This window comes from Adiantum capillus-veneris, chromosome 22, assembly GCF_014529385.1.
Source record: "Adiantum capillus-veneris isolate H3 chromosome 22, ASM1452938v2, whole genome shotgun sequence".
Classification (NCBI taxonomy): domain Eukaryota; kingdom Viridiplantae; phylum Streptophyta; class Polypodiopsida; order Polypodiales; family Pteridaceae; genus Adiantum; species Adiantum capillus-veneris.
In genome coordinates, this window is record NC_140952.1 from 135,611,873 (window position 1) to 135,628,051 (window position 16,179).

The 16,179-nt window shown below is 43.3% G+C and overlaps 1 protein-coding gene across 1 annotated transcript; it reads left to right on the top strand.

The window, feature by feature from the left end:
• Positions 1 to 6,640: 6,640 nt before the first annotated feature.
• LOC147430279 (remorin-like) lies at positions 6,641 to 8,577 on the top strand. The gene is made up of 5 exons (XM_086494770.1): positions 6,641 to 7,055; positions 7,322 to 7,408; positions 7,803 to 7,890; positions 7,996 to 8,077; positions 8,176 to 8,577. The coding sequence occupies exons 1-5, from the start codon at positions 6,953 to 6,955 to the stop codon at positions 8,371 to 8,373; spliced, it is 558 nt and encodes a 185-aa protein (XP_086350896.1). The 5' UTR covers positions 6,641 to 6,952; the 3' UTR covers positions 8,374 to 8,577.
• The last annotated feature ends 7,602 nt before the right edge of the window (positions 8,578 to 16,179 follow it).

A 16,179-nucleotide genomic window follows, 5' to 3' on the forward strand; every position in this document is an offset into this window, starting at 1 on the left:
ACAAGCTGAAGTTGCTTATCCTCGAGCATTTCCCTGATGAAATGATACTTCACATCCACATGCTTTGTCTTTGAGTGATAAACTAGATTGCGAGCCAATTGTATAGCACTTTGACTATCGCAATATAACACAGGCATCTCTTCTTTGATTCCCAAGTCTGTTACTAGTCGATTAAGCCAAATTGATTCTTTGCATGCCTCTGATGCTGCAACATATTCAGCCTTTGTAGTAGACTGAGTAACACAATCTTGTAATCTAGAACGCCATGATACTGCTCCACCAGCCAATGTAAAGACATGCCCTGACGTAGACCTTCGGTTGTCTAAGTCACCTGCATAATCTGAGTCTATAAAACCCTTTACACTTAGCTCCTGACTCCCATAGCATATACGCATACTCTTTGTAGCTTTCAGGTATCTCAATATTCCTTTCACTGCCTCCCAATGTTTCTTGCCTGGGTTTGACATGTATCGACTTACTACTCCCACTGCAAATGCAATGTCTGGGCAAGTAGCAATCATTGCATACATCAAACTCCCCACTGCAGATGCATATGGAATCTTATCCATTCCAGCCTGTTCTTCCTCAGACACAGGACAATCTTGTTTGCTAAGTTTCACATATGGTGGCAATGGAACACTCAATGCCTTTCCCTTCTCCATATTGAAACGTTGCAAAACCTTGTCAATATACTTTGTTTGAGATAACCAAATCAACTTTTTTGATCTATCTCTCTCAATGCGCATACCAAGTATATGACTTGCCTCACCCATGTCTTTCATGTCAAATAATTTTGCCATCTTTGACTTCAAAGCTGAAATTTCTTCCAAGTGCTTGCCAGCAATCAACATGTCATCCACATACAAAATAAGGATCAGCCAACTGCCATCCTTAGCCTTCTTTGTATATAGACAATGATCGAACTCACTACGTTTGTAGCCTTGAGAAAGCATAAACTTGTGGAATTTATGGTACCATGCCCTCGGTGATTGTTTTAAGCCATAAAGACTCTTTAACAACTGGCATACCCAATCTTCCTTGCCTTTCTCAACAAACCCTTCTAGTTGTTGCATGTAAATTTCCACATCTAAATCACCATGCAAGAACGCTGTCTTGACACCCATTTGGTGCAACACCAAATCTAATATGGCAACCAATGCAGGAAAGCATCTCAATGTAGTCATCTTGACCACCGGAGAGAAGACTTCATCAAAGTCAATGCCTTGTTCTTGCTTAAAGCCCTTGGCAACAAGCCTTGCTTTGTACTTTGGCTGACTATCATGAGCGGTGATCTTATACCTGTAAATCCATTTACAGGGTAGAGCCTTTTTGCCCCGTGGTAATTTAACCAGCTTCCATGTCTGGTTTTTATGCAGAGTTGTCATCTCTGACTGCATGGCCAATTGCCAATTCCCGGAGTCCTTCATTTGCACTGCTTCCTTGTAACATGAAGGCTCATTGCAATCAGTCAACATGACATAGTTCATAGATGGAACAAACCTATCAGGAGGTCGCGTGACACGTCCAGATCTACGCACAATAGGTGGCTCAGGCTCAGCCACAACCTATGGTTCCACTCTATCCTGTCCTTGCTCCTCTTGAGCCCTGACATTTTGTCTTGCACGTGCAGGTCCATCTTCTTGGAAGACAACTCTTCTAATCTCCTCAACCCTCTCTGGTTTAGAATGATATTTGGATTCATTGAAGTGAACATCATTGCTGCGGACAACCTTTCTGGATTCAGGATCCTAAAGTCTGTACCCCATCTCACCAGAATTACCATAGCCTAGAAAGATGCACTTTCTACTCTTTGGCTCAAGTTTGTTCCTAAATTCCTTTGGAACGTGAGTATAAGCCTCACAGCCAAAGACTCTGAGATGCTTGTATGAGGGCATTTTGCCTGACCATACCATCTCTGGCAGTGAATCCTTCTGCAAAACCTTGCTAGGAGATCTATTTACAAGATGAACAGCTGTTGATACAGCTTCATCCCAAAACCCATTTGGCAGCTGTGCATTAGACAACATACTTCTGACCTTCTCTTGTATGGTCCTATTCATCCTCTCAGCAACACCATTTTGAGGAGGATTGTAAGGAGTAGTAAGTTCACGTTTTATACCTTTTGACTCACAAAAGTCCTGAAAGGCCTTTGAAACATACTCTCCACCATTGTCAGTGCGTAAGCATTTAAGCTTCGTGCCACTCTGATTCTCCACAAGTGTCACAAACGTTTTGAAAACACTAAACGCTTCATCCTTGTGCTTGAGAAAGTAAACCCATACTTTCCTCGAGTAATCATCTATAAATGTCATAAAGTAAGAAGCTCCCCCTAGAGATAGGTTAGGCATAGGTCCACACAAATCACTATGAACAAGTGCCAACTGTGTATCTCTTCTACTGCTTCTATGCTTATGTGGCTGATGTGTTTGCTTACCATACAGACAATGTTCACAGAATTCAAAATCATTAAATGAAAAGCCAGGAAAATAACCAGAACGAGACAAGATTTCCATTCCCTTCTTGGACATATGTCCTAACCGGCTATGCCACAAAGAAACGTTCGGCTGCTCGGTTACATTGATTACATTTTTAGAGACATTTGATACATAAATCATGTAAAGTCCTCCAGACTTTACTCCATGTGCTACTGTCATAGAACCCTTGGATATCTTCCACATGTTCTGTCCAAAAGTGGTGACGTAGCCAGCATCATCAAGTAAACCTGTGCTGATCAAGCTCTTTGTAATTGAGGGAACATGTCTCACATTCTTCAGCGTGAAAGAAGAGCCATTCTGAAACTTCAATTGAACATCTCCAACACCTAAGATCTCACATGTCTGCCCATTGCCTAGCCGAACATGATCTTTAGTGGTCACATAAGAGGTAAACCACTCCTTGTTTGGAGACACATGAAGTGATGCCCCTGAGTCTATAATCCAGTCACTCAATGCATTTCCATCAGATGCTGTAAGAAGAGCTGAGTCCATTGTATTCTTCAAGAAGTAGATGTCTCCTGACACTAGACTGTCATCCTCTGCAACAGTGTTTGTCACATTTATTTCTTGAATCTTCACTGAGGACTTGTTCTTCTCACCATGGTCTTCAGCTTTCTCTTTGCCTTTTTCTGCTTTCCATTCTCTGCAGTCTCTTTTCATGTGACCCTTCTTGCCACAATGGTAGAATTCTATGTCACTCTTGCCTTTAGCACTGCGGGACTTGCTACGAGACTGATTCCTCTTTCCACCTTTGTACTTTTCTTTGGTCCTTCCCCTGACAACTAAGGCTGTTCCTTTGCCTTTGTCCATTGTCTTTCTATTGGTTTCTTCAGTAAGCAGACTTCCTTCTACACCTGCTATGTTCAAACCATCTGGAGGTGCAGAATTACTCAAAGTTGTGCGAAAAGTGTCCCAACTTTCTGGCAATGTGATCAACAGGAACATAGCTCTAACAGGTTCATCAAACTTGACACCTTGAGCTGACAACTGACTATAGATTGTGTTGAATTCATTCAGATGATTGGACATAGGTGTCCCTTCTTTCATCTTCAAGTCAACAAGCTTCTTAAGCCAGTATACCTATGAAGCTGCACTCTGCTTCTCATAAAGATCACTCAGCTTTAACCATGCTTGATAAGCCGACATCTCGTCTGCTACATTGAAGTAAACGCTTTCTGCCAAAGTCAGCATAATGGTAGAAAGTGCCAATTCATCCATTTCGCTCCATTCATCTTCGTCCATATCTTCTGGTTTTATCCCCTTGAGCTTTATAGGTTTTATCTGCTTCTTTTGTACCAACACGTGCCAAATCTGCTTCTTCCACAATGGGAAATTGGTTCCATCTAGCTTGAGCTTTATAGGTTTTTATCTGCTTCTTTTGTACCAACACGTGCCAAATCTGCTTCTTCCACAATGGGAAATTGGTTCCATCTAGCTTCTTGATATTGTAAAGAGCAGTGTCCTGTGATCCAGCCATAGCTACGCTTCACAGTAGTTTACTTTTCTGGGAAAAATTCGGCAGAGTTTCCCCTGTAAACTGACCTCTAAACCAATATCAACCTGTCAAATGAACCAAGAAAGCTTCAGATTCTGCAAAAATTTTGGCAGAGTCTCCTTTGTAAAATGGCTATGGTGTACTAAAAACAGACCAAAAAACAGCTCAAAAAATACTGTGACACTGTAAGTTGTGGGTAAACCTGTCCTGCACCTGTACTGTCTCTAACTATCCTGTCATTGTCCTGTAAGCATAGACTGCGACAATGCCTCAACGGCAGTAAAGCAAAGATGCAATCCCAACTGTCTAACTCACAGTCAATACATCCTAGCTGCCTATCTAAGGGTGCTCGAGGGATCGCTCCAAGACCTGTATCACCGAAAGGATCTCAACATTCGAGAATCCCCCAGCTCAATAAAACCTCACTCGACCCTCAACAAAGGCTGCAGTAAATCTGACAGTACATAGACTTCCCACAAAGTCATACATCCACAAATTTCCCACTGTATGCTGTAACCGCTGCGGCGGTTGTTTGCTGCGTGACTCACAGCCAGCAAACCCTCAATAGACATACATCATCTCTGACAATACATCCCATGTGGAAGTACCTGCAATGTCAGGATGAAATCTGGAATAACAAGCAGCAAACACAAGCTACCTGATGAACTAGTGGATGTCGCCTACAGACTGTGTGTAGATGCGTCCGTGTCGTATGTGACACGCCTCCAAGAATTGTGAGCCGTCCTTCGATGTGTAGACAGCCACAAATCAACACTCTGGGAGTGTCGATATCCTCAGCACCTGCAGTCATAGGCCGAAAACCCCAAATCTGCAGAGTCGGATCTGCACCCGCGGATCTGCACCCGCTGAGACCACGTAGTCGAAAATGGCCTGCGCAGACCTTTGTCGAAGCCGAACGGTGGCCAAGATGACCTCAGAATGAAATTCTGACAACACCCAGACCTTCGGGCTCGCCCACGAGATTTGGGGCCTTGTCTTCGCCTGTCAAATTTCACTCCAATCTGAGTTGGTGACTCTAGCCTCCTGCAGTGCTGCCCCGAGCCTCGGTCTGAGCTTTGATACCAGTTGAAGGAGTACGAGCAGAAGTGCGACGCGAGAGAGAGTGCGAGAAGAAGAGCACGACGATATGGTGAACTCGCTCTACTGTAATGTGAAGAGCATAGTGAGTTCTTATTAGGTTTTTACAAAAGAATATGTGTACATACCTGGCGGCCTGCCCACTTACCTGGGCGACCACATTGGGCTTTATACCCCAACAAGATTAACACTAAAATACAAGCGGTCTTACAAGAGCGTCGGCCACAAGAATTCCTTGGCTTCAAGGTCAGGATTGGGGGACTTCCCTCACCATGGTGCACAATGATGACACCCTTGAGAGCCATCACCAAGCTCAACGATATCCTTCAACCAGTTCACATAGAGCCCAAAACCATCTCCTGGATCAACGATAAAGGCAGGTACCACCTAAGCATTGTATCCTCACCTTCAAGGACACCTCAGTCTCTCTTTCTCAAGGGACAAAATCTTTGGATCGTCGAAGAAATGACTACGAATCAACTGAAGAGTAAAACAAGCGAGCTCAAGAAGATGCACGAAGCCCGCAAACAAGGCAAAGGGCAGTCTATCGAGGTAGTAAAGCTGTCATTCAAGAGTTTCAAACTCTCAAACCAACTTCCCATCATCTAACCCCTCTTAATTTTTGTTCTTTTCTTTCCTCCTGCCGATGGACCCTCAGTCCTTAATTGACGCGTACCTAATGCCTTCATTTAGAAGCATCATTGCTGTTTGTTTTTTGTCCCATAGGTCAAATTTGACCTCCGCGGACTATATTCAATGTGTGTGTGTGTGTGTGTGTGATGCACGCGTGCGCACACCACCCCCCTCCCCCCCGGGAAAAGAAACCATCTTTCTTCATACTTGAACTATAAATGCTACTCCAATACCAGGTGATGGGATAGGTAGCACTTTCAATTGTGTGTGCATGGAACATCCTCGGATGGTGATGAGCGTGGCGAGGCCTTGGTAAAATTGGATGGTTTTGCCACGAATCATGGCACAATCTTGGACCTTGATTGTGAGGTTGTTGTGTAGGTGTCCTCAACCGATAAAGTTTGTTAAGCTCAGCCATTTGGGTGGAGTTGCAAAACATGCCCAAGGCATCCAAGTGAGGGTTGACCCCCTCCTGCGCGAAACACCTCTAGCATGTGAAAGATGAGAATGCGGTGAATTCTTGGGATATTAACTATGAGACATTAGAAGCTTCTTTCTCTCTCATGTTCATGCTTTATTCGTGTGCCACCCTCTCAAGGTGGACAGTTTCCCATGTAATCTTCATGTTTTGTCTGTGTCAAATGGGTGCTTCAGAGTTGAACTTGAGACGTGAAAGGTGAAAGGATAGCGATTGTGTGACGGTGGAGAAGATTACCAAAAAAGAGGAGAAGGGGTAGGGCCCTCGTAGACGTGGCAGCACTAGAAGGGCCCCACGTGGCATGATGCCAGCGATTCATGACACGGCAAGAGCTCGCTGGCCGACAAGAAGGGTGAAAACCCAAGGAATTTACTAAGAGTGGAAGCAGCAGTGTGTGTGTGTGGGCGTAAACCCAAGGGGCTCAACTCTCACCTGGGTTCCCCACTCCCTCCGCCTCGATTGACAGCTCAACCTCATCGATTGCTTGTCACATTCTTCCACTATTGCTCCTCCCACTTCTACTTTATCTTGTTGTTTTCCCCTCTGTGCAATGCATTGTTGCTCGCCATAGCCACCGTATAGGTACCCAGCAGCCTCCTCCCCACTTGGTACGATTCGGGCACTCGGGTTGTCCCCTCTCTTCGAAGTGAATCGTGGGTCGATCCTCTGATTGTTCGTTTTCCCCGTTTGGACAAGTGGGCGACATTCTACTCTCGTCTCACTCAATTCTGCGCCGCGCTCCGCTTCCCGGCCATGGCGGTTGAACCAGATGCTCCTCCTCCTCCTGCCCCTCCTCCCCCTCCTTCTCAAGAGCCGCCTGCTGCGGAGTCCGTGGCCAAAGCAATGGTTCCTTCAGGTTTGCCTCTGCTCCTTCTCTCAATGATTGCTGTAGGTCCACCATGTCCATGCATAAATGCATCCGTTTTGCACTGAAATTATGCGTACACGGTGCTGGTAGGATTGGTAGATTGGTCATTGCGCAATATCTGTAGCAATCTCGAAGAATTTGGCTCTGGCCTTGCTGTTTGGTCTGTTTGAGCTGAGATTGTTTGACCTGCGGATGAATTGGCTATTCAAAGTATGGCCCTTCACGCTCTAACTCTGCTTAATTTTTGGGGATAGATGAGCCTCACCCGCACCCGGAGCCAGAAGCTAGCCCAGCGCTGGCAATTGTCAGTACGGGGGAAAAGACAGGATCTAAAGACAGAGGTAAAGAACTCTCTTTTCCTGCTCAATGGCAGTGCTCGAAAAAAACTTTTGCCCAAAAACTTGGCAAACCTACATATGTGAAACAACAGAGGTAAATTGACAAAATTTGAAGGTTTTTACACCAAACTACACTAATTTTTTTAAAATTTTGTAGGTTTTCTCACCTTCAAATATAAAATTTAGAGGTAAATTTCAAAATTTGTAGGTGGGATTAGTAATTACACTAAACCTAGGTTTTTTTGGAGCACTGCTCAATGGTTTCATTTTCTTACTACCCTTGGCATTTTGGCCCTTTCTGAGTGGTACTTTGTGTCTGCTCAATGGTTTCTTTCTCTTGTGATATCTGTTCATTGCTTTGTGCTTTGGCCCGTTCGATGTTGTATTACTCGTGCAGATATTGCTCTCGCGAAGGTAAACCAGGAAAGGACGTTCTCTCACATCAGAGCTTGGGAAGAGAATGAGAAATCAAAGTCTATGAACAAGTGAGCCCTTAGATCTGCATCTTTCATCATGGACTGGTTTATTAACTATGGCTGTTCCCCTCAGCTTTTTGTATCCTTAATAATAGGGTATTTACTACAATACAGGTTCAACAAGGTGGTTGCTAAGATCAACGCATGGGAAAATGCAAAGAAAGCCACTGCTGAAGCCAAGCTGAAGAAAAGGGAGGTGAGCAGTCAAACTCTCACGCAGGATTTTGGCGTTGACATATCCTCATATTGATTTTTGGATGCCATTCTTACATCTATATAACTTGACATGCACAGGAAGCTCTTGAGGAGAAGAGGGCTGCATATGTGGAAAAGATGAAGAACAAGATAGCAGCTGTGCATAGAACCTCCGAGGAGAAGCGTGCGATGGCTGAAGCTAAGAGAGGGGAGGAGTTTGTCCATGCAGAGGAATCATGCGCAAAGTTTCGAGCGTCCGGTCATGCCCCCAAAAAATTCTTGTGCTTTGGAGACTAGATTGCAAGTTTGCCAATACTAGCCTTTTGGCTTGCATGAGAGGAAGCAAGGGCACTCTGCAGAAGAAGTAGAAGAAGGGAGATTGTTCTCATCATCATTAGAGCTCATTAGCCAGTATAGCGAAGAACTGAAGCACGTGCTTTGTGGAGTCTTATAGTTTTTTCTCACTCTAATGAAATGCTTAACTCACTGGTTTGCTCTGCACATATTAGTTGGACTATGTCAAGTTGCTACTGAGGACATGCCACAATAAATGGTTGGAAATGCATGCACACCTTGTATCATAGTTGCCTCTTAGGTCGATCATTCTTTCGTTGTATTTTCATAATTACATTGGATTAACTACTTTCCTTCATTGTTGTCTTTTGGCCCAATGGTGTTTTGGATCTATGAGCTTTTTCCATGAAAGGAGCATGAAAAGTATGTACCTGTTTTTAACCTCTCAAAGAGAAGAATTTATTCTCTACCATCATCTATGTATTATACTGCGGCTACCATCTAAAGGGCATACAATGTCTGTTGTCAAATTTGAATGAACTTGCTCGTGAAGACCCACAAAATAATGAATAATTGTAAGCTTAGTTCCGAACTTAACAAAACATCGTCGTGGTCTTGCACGTGGAACCACAATGTATTGTTCATTGAAAATCAATTAGGTGGATGTAGTGATATGGCTTAGTCAATTGGCACACCTGTGGCCTATTGGTATTCATTTGCTCATGTGGTCACCTTTGTGTTAAGTCCTATCGTGGAACATGTTTCTTAGTCGAGGTAGAAAGGATCCTCTGGTTCTTACTCCATTGAAGTAGCAGAGGTTGTATGAGGAACATTGAACTTTCATAAGCAGTCAACTCTGCAAATTGCTCTACACGTAACATTACGAGCTGTTTTGTATCATCATGAGCCTTTAGGCTATCCCACCCATCATCAGTTAATCTATTCCTCTCTATCATCAGAGACCAGGCAATTGTGATCTTACTACTTTGTTTCAAGTAAAGGCTCCACTACCAAGGAAATTGTGCTTACATTTGGCAGGTTTATTGGGTAAAGCAACCAGTTTAGAGGCACTCAAGAAAAAAACCACAAATTTGGGGGGATTTTGAAGATCTCATTGGATTTTAAATGTGAAAATTGCATCGTATTCCTCATAAAAAGTTTGATTACCAAGAATGTGAAAGTATTCCTCATAAAAAGTTGGGAAAACCAAGACTGATATTTTAGCAGTATTCTTTTTATCAAATCACAAGTTGACACATAAGCAAGATTTCAAGCATATTCCAAATTTTTCCCTCCAATTGAAGTTCTATGACTTTTGAAAGGTACCCAAGTTGTTTCAAAAGTCCAAAGTATAATCCAAATTTTTGTCTTTAAAGTGGGAGGTGCTGTGACTCCTCACTTGAGAAGGAGACGGCTGTGGATATGGAAAAGATGAAGAACAAGATAACAGCTATGCATAGAACCGCCGAGGAGAAGCGCGTGATGGTTGAAGCTATAAGAGAAGGGAGGAGTTTGTCCATGCAGAGTAATCGTGCACAAAGTTTCGAGCGTCTGGTCATGCCCCAAAAAAATTCTTGTTCTTTGGAGACTAGATGCAAGTGTGCCAATACTAGCTTTTTGGCTTGCATGGGAGGAAGCAAGGGCACTCTGCAAAGGAAGTAGAAGAAGGGAGATTCTTCTCACCCTCATTAGAGATCATTAGCCAAAATAGCGAACAACAGAAGCATGTTAATAGCAGAGTCTTAATAGTTTTTTCTCACTCGAATGAAATGCTTAATTCACTGGTCTGCTTTGCACATATTAGTTGGACTGCCTCTAGTTGCTAGAGGACATGCCAAAATAAATGGTTGGAAATGCACCTTGTATCATAGTTGCATGTTAGGTCGATCATTCTTTCATTGCATTTTGTCATAAAAACTAATATCTAATACCCCCAAATGATTCTCTCATGTTAAACTGATCATTTAATATGGGGAAGTACCAGGAGAATAAAAGCTAGAATATTGGTAAGGCTGCAGACCGATCTTTGTCAGGGATCTAAAGGAGAAAAAATAGGGATCCAAAGGAGGACAGCCTGCAAAAGAGCAATGTGCTTCAATGGGGTTTAAAAGGCCTAAGGTTCAACTCCATTAAGACTTCCATAGGCTAAGCTCCATTAAAACTTCCATAGACTAAAAAGTCTTCCCACATCCCTAGGAAGGAGGGGGCGAGCTCATATTGTACGGGATGAGGGAGAAACACACACACACACACACACACACACACACACACACACACACACACACATACACACACACACACACACACACACACACACTCCAAGGCTCCCCCTTTACACAAAGGGAATACTGGACACATGTCAAGCTCCTAGGCTAGTTGCCCCCAACCTCCCCTCAAATCCCATTGGATGGCCATAGAGATGGACCAATGAGAATTAGGCTAGAGTAAATTTAGTCTAATCAATTTAAAAATGCTTGATAAAATAACCAATAGAAATTAAGCTCCCTAAAAGACTGTTGGACGGTCTACCAAGGGGTCCAATGACCAGCATCCCAATGGCTTGCCTGATTCCTATTGGCCAGAAGACAAAAAGGTCCAATGAGAGTTTAGATGAATTATTTAAATACCTGAAGCTCACAAAAGGGGAAAGGGGGATGCTTGTCAAAAGGCTATCAACTATGCTTCTAATTTGTGAGTGGCTAAGCTTTATAGGAGCCAATGGGAGGCCAGCATGAGCATTTAGCAAGAGGGGTCAACCAAGATTAGAGAAGGGGCTGCATTTTAGTCTAACACAATGCTACACACACACACACACACACACACACACACACACACACAAAACTCATGTGTGCAAGAAGAACCCCATCTCCTTCTCCAAGCATTGATAAGTAGAGGCCTACACCAACAACTCTTGGCTATGGAATGCAAATCCAACCAAGAGCCAAGCTTCAATGTCATGCTCATTTCCTCTACCATGCTAATTACTAAGCTAAGCTATGCTATTAGTGTCATAAAATCTAATATCTAATATCTAACCAACCCAAATGATTTTCTCATATTAAATTGATCACTTAATGTGGGAGAATAAACGGGAACAAGTGTTAAGATATAGACATGTGCTTATAGATCTATCTCAACACGAGGCCAATGGTAAAGGGGCCCAAATGAGAGATGGTCTATCAAAAGAGCAAGGCTAAAAAATGGAGCATAAGACCTTAGGGATAGCTTCATTGAAGACCTCCAATAATGTGTGTAAAAGGCCTTTGACCTTAGGTTCCTGAGCTTGAGGCGCAGGAACCCGACCCAGCTCGAGGTGCTTGTCTTGCTTGACTAAGGTGCTTGAGGTGCTTGATGATTGACGTGCTTGAGATGCTTGAGGTGCTTAATTATGGAAATGTTTGAGGTGCTTGACATGTTTGAGATGCTAGGGTTGCACTTGAGGTGAGAACCCATTAAAGTGCTTATGAGCCAAGCTTGTGGTGGGAACTGGGCCTATGCATGAGGGGCTTGAGGTGTCAAAAAGTCAAAGATTCATCCCTACAAGGAGGGGGTGAGCTCTACATGAGGGGGGATGAGAGAGAACACCCACACACTCACACAAGGCATGCATGGTACAAAGAAAGAAAAAGGGACACTTGTCAAGTTCCTCCTCATGTTGCCCTCATGGTGTGCTTGAAGCCTATTGGTTGGCCACCCAAGGGGTCCAATAATAATTTATGAGATTTAATTAATTGATTTAGCATTTATCTAGCCCTCTCTCTCAAAGGGGAAAGGGGGACACTTGTCTCAAGGCTACCCTTGCTGCTTGTAATGCCTCCTGCTTGTGATTGGCTAGGCCTCGAGGGGTCCAATGAGCTTCAAGCATGAGCTACAAGGGGGGGTCGACCCAAGCAAGATAGGGGGTTGCTTAGGGGGTATACTCACCCACACACACTCACAAACACTCTCATGGTGTGCTATGCAAAGTGCAAGAGCTCCCTCTCCTTCTCCAAGCAAGTAGAGGTTGAGAGCCTACACCAACACTCTTGGATATGGAGTGCAAATCCAACCAAGAGCCATGCTTCAATGCTTAAGCTTGCCATCTCCTTCTTCTTCATTACTATGCTATTATGTATGCTAGCAACAAGAGTTATGATAAGTGAGGAACTAATTCTGTCTCCTACGAAATGTTTCTTCTTTCTCTTTCCTACCCTCATTCCCTGCTAGCTCTCTCCACCTTCGAAGGTGTTTGAGGTCTTGGGACTGAGGCTTGGGATAGTTAAAGCTTTCTTCAAGTTTATGTTATGTTTGTGATGCATGAAGCTTTCCATCTTCATTGCATCACCTAGGTCACAAGGAACACAAAGGTTGTATTGTAACAAGTCTCTCTTAATGGGAGAAATCATAATACAAATGTCTATTGGAGGGGGGACCTGCTCCACATAAATCCGGTCCTCAACTGTTGTCATGTTCTCTAAATTCTCTCTCTTGCAAAAGTATTGTTCATGCCAAGTTAACTAATTGCTATGATTATGTTGCTATCTTCAACTATGTTCACCCGCTATGCTCACAAAGTCATTTCTCAAAAGTACTCTCATTAATTTCCGCTACTCTCAAATTAAATAGGCCAACTCCATTACATTGGTATCAGAGCATTTGGTTTCTCTTTTCTTGCTTAAGAAGAGAGGTCCTTAAGTAGCCTATAAATGGTTGATGTTGTTAATTATATTAGGGTAAGTGGAACTGGGATCTATTATCGGTTTTGTTGAGCCCACTATGTGGGGGATGGTGCACACCTCGGGAGCTTTGGACTTAATAATGGAGTCTTTTTAGACTTGCCTACGGCTTTACCATTATTGAGCCATAAGAAGTCCGAAAGGAGCTAGCCCTCGGTAACTCTGCTATGTTAGACCTACTCCTCTACTCTCTATAATTAACCACTTCGAGCCGTGGGTGTAGATACTTAAGAGCCGATTTTCAAAGGCTAAGAGGAGTGGCAACTAAGGTTTTGAATTGCCAAAGCATACACTAAGTACATACATAAATTTTGTTAACATGGTGGACAATAATCAAGAGAGTAGAATGAACATTGATAGCTTTGATTTTGCACATGAAGGTGCTAATGATGATGCTCCCATGTTTGTGAATTATCTCGTCACTAGGTTACAACAAGCTATGGGCAACCTTGCTTTGCAAGCTGAAGTTACTCAACAACTTCGTGCTTATGGAATTTCCCTTCCTCTCCAAGAGGAGAGAGAGCTTAGGAGGCCTCTTGAAGAGACCCCCAAAAGAAGACTCTCTCCCATTCGAGAGGAGGAATCCAAAGAGCAAGAAAGCAATGAAAGTTTAAGTTCCTCTGAAGATGTGGCTCCACGAAGACGGCGGTTTAGACGATCGCCCACTCCTCCCAAGAGGAAAAGATCAACACATAGTCCTTCTCCTCATCACTCTGAAGGGCAAGAGAGAAAACAAAGGAAGAAAAGGGCTAGGAAGAGGTCACCCTCTTCTCCTTCTTCTTCACCTTCCTCCTCTTCTGACAAAAGTTATGGTTATTCTCCTAGAGAATACAAGAGGGGAGGACATTGCTAATCATTTCCTGCATGGCGAAGGTCACAAAAGCTAAAGAAGTTCAAGGAGGGAGGAAAGAGTATCTCTTTTCTCACCTATGATGGCACCTTCGGTGCTACCGATAAAGTGTTGGCCTTCATCCAGCAATTTGATGCGGCCTTTGGAGATGAGGCTTCACAGAGTCCTCTAAGCTACGCCATGTAGCTATGCACTTCCAAAAATCAGCTCGTCAATGGTGGGCTAGCCTTCGTGGAAATGGTGAAGCCCCAAAGACATGGAAAACTCTACGAGTTTCCATCATGAAGAAATTCCTTGCAAGCGATGCAAAGGACAAAGTGCTTACCGAATGGCACAGCGTGAAGCTCCTCTCCCATGAGTCTATCCACAAATATGTAGACAAGTTTTGGGATTTACATCTCAAGGCTACTGTCTTTCAAAAGATAGACTTTGCCGAGCAAAGGCAGCAATTCTGTGCGGGATTACCTGAAGAGATGGCCGAATACATCAACTCTCAACGGCCTGGTACTATTAGTGAAGTAATCCATCACACCATGGTTGCTTCACGCATCAATTTCCATCAAGGGGCTAGACGTAATGTCAAGCCCATGGAAAACAAAGACAAAAATGATGCAAAGGGGAAAACCAATGTTCAAAATACTTCCCAAGTCAATTCCAACAACAACAACAATCGGTCCAAGGAGAAGGGAGTTTACAAAGGTAAAAACAAACTCTCTCCTGAAGAGCTTGAAGCTTTTCGCAAGGACCATAAGTGTTTCAAGTATAGGGAGTAAGGACATGGCTATCGTTCTTTCCCCAAGAAGAATACTCGCAATGAGACTCCTAGGGCTTCCACCATCGAAGCTCCAAAAGAGGATGCTCATTGCAAAGGATCATCACTTTCCTATGCTTGGGGAAAGGTAAGAGAGCATGATGCCTTCATCTTGTTTGACCCTGGCTCTACTCTTAACTTCATATCAATGGAGTTGGCCACCAAGTTGGGCATTAAAACTTTTGAGATGGGAGATATAGTAGTGGCTGATGCAGCTTTCAAGGGACAACAAGCCTCCGTTACTCCCTTGATTGGGAAGTTGAGGCTTCATGTCCAAAGCTATGTTGACAAGGAAGACTTCTTCATCTCTCCTCTCCAACATGAGGATGTTATCCTAGGGGCACCATGGTTTGATCGCATGGCTGCCAACATGAAGTTCCCTGAAAGGAGAATCTACTTCACCTACAGGGGAAAGAACATGTATATAGATGCTAGTGAGTGTGATCGCACAATTCCACTTGTAAATCCTCTTGATTTTGATAAGTCAATGAAGAGCTCAGTTTCTGCGTACATGATTTTTGTCAAAGAGTCTTTAAAAGATACTAATGTTTCATCAAATGTAAATGGTAGGAATCAAGAAGAGTTAGACTTGTCTAATTTTCTAAAAGGATTCCAAGATGTGTTCATCGATGATATCCCTATGGACTTACCTCCAAAACGAGGGGATGATGACCATCGTATTGAGCTCCTTCCTGGAAGCTGACCACCTAACAAGCCTCCTTATCGAGTCTCACAAGCTCAACAACAGGAGATCATGAGGCAAGTACAAGATCTGGTAGACAAAGGGATGGTGAGGCCTAGTTCCTCTCCCTTTTGTTCTCCAGTCCTTTTAGTGCAAAAGAAAGATGGTACATACCATATGTGTGTGGACTATCGAGCACTAAACCATATCACTATCAAAAACAGATTTCCCGTACCTTGGGTAGAAGATCTGTTTGATAAGCTACAAGGCTCGACCTACTTCAGTAGGATTGACCTTAAGAGTGGCTATCATCAAATAAGGATAGTGGATGAAGATATCTTAAAGACCGCGTTTCGCACAACGTTTGGTCTTTATGAATATCTAGTCATGCCTTTTGGCTTGACTAATGCACCAGCTATGTTCAATCGTTTGATGGAGAAAATTTTTAGACCATACCGCAAATTCACTGGAGTGTTCTTTGATGATATCATCATCTACTCCAAGTCTTTGGAGGAACATAAGCAACATCTCCAAGTGATTTTTCAAGCATTGAGGGAGAACAAGCTTTTTCTCAACCGAAAGAAAAGCGAATTCTTCCTTCAAGAGATTCAATACCTAGGTCATATTATCTCTAAAGACGGTATCCGAATGGATCCATCAAAGTTAGAGGTAATAAAAGCATGGCCTAACCCAAGAAATCTACACGAGCTAAGAAGATTTGTTGGTATGTGCGCATACTATAGATGCTTCA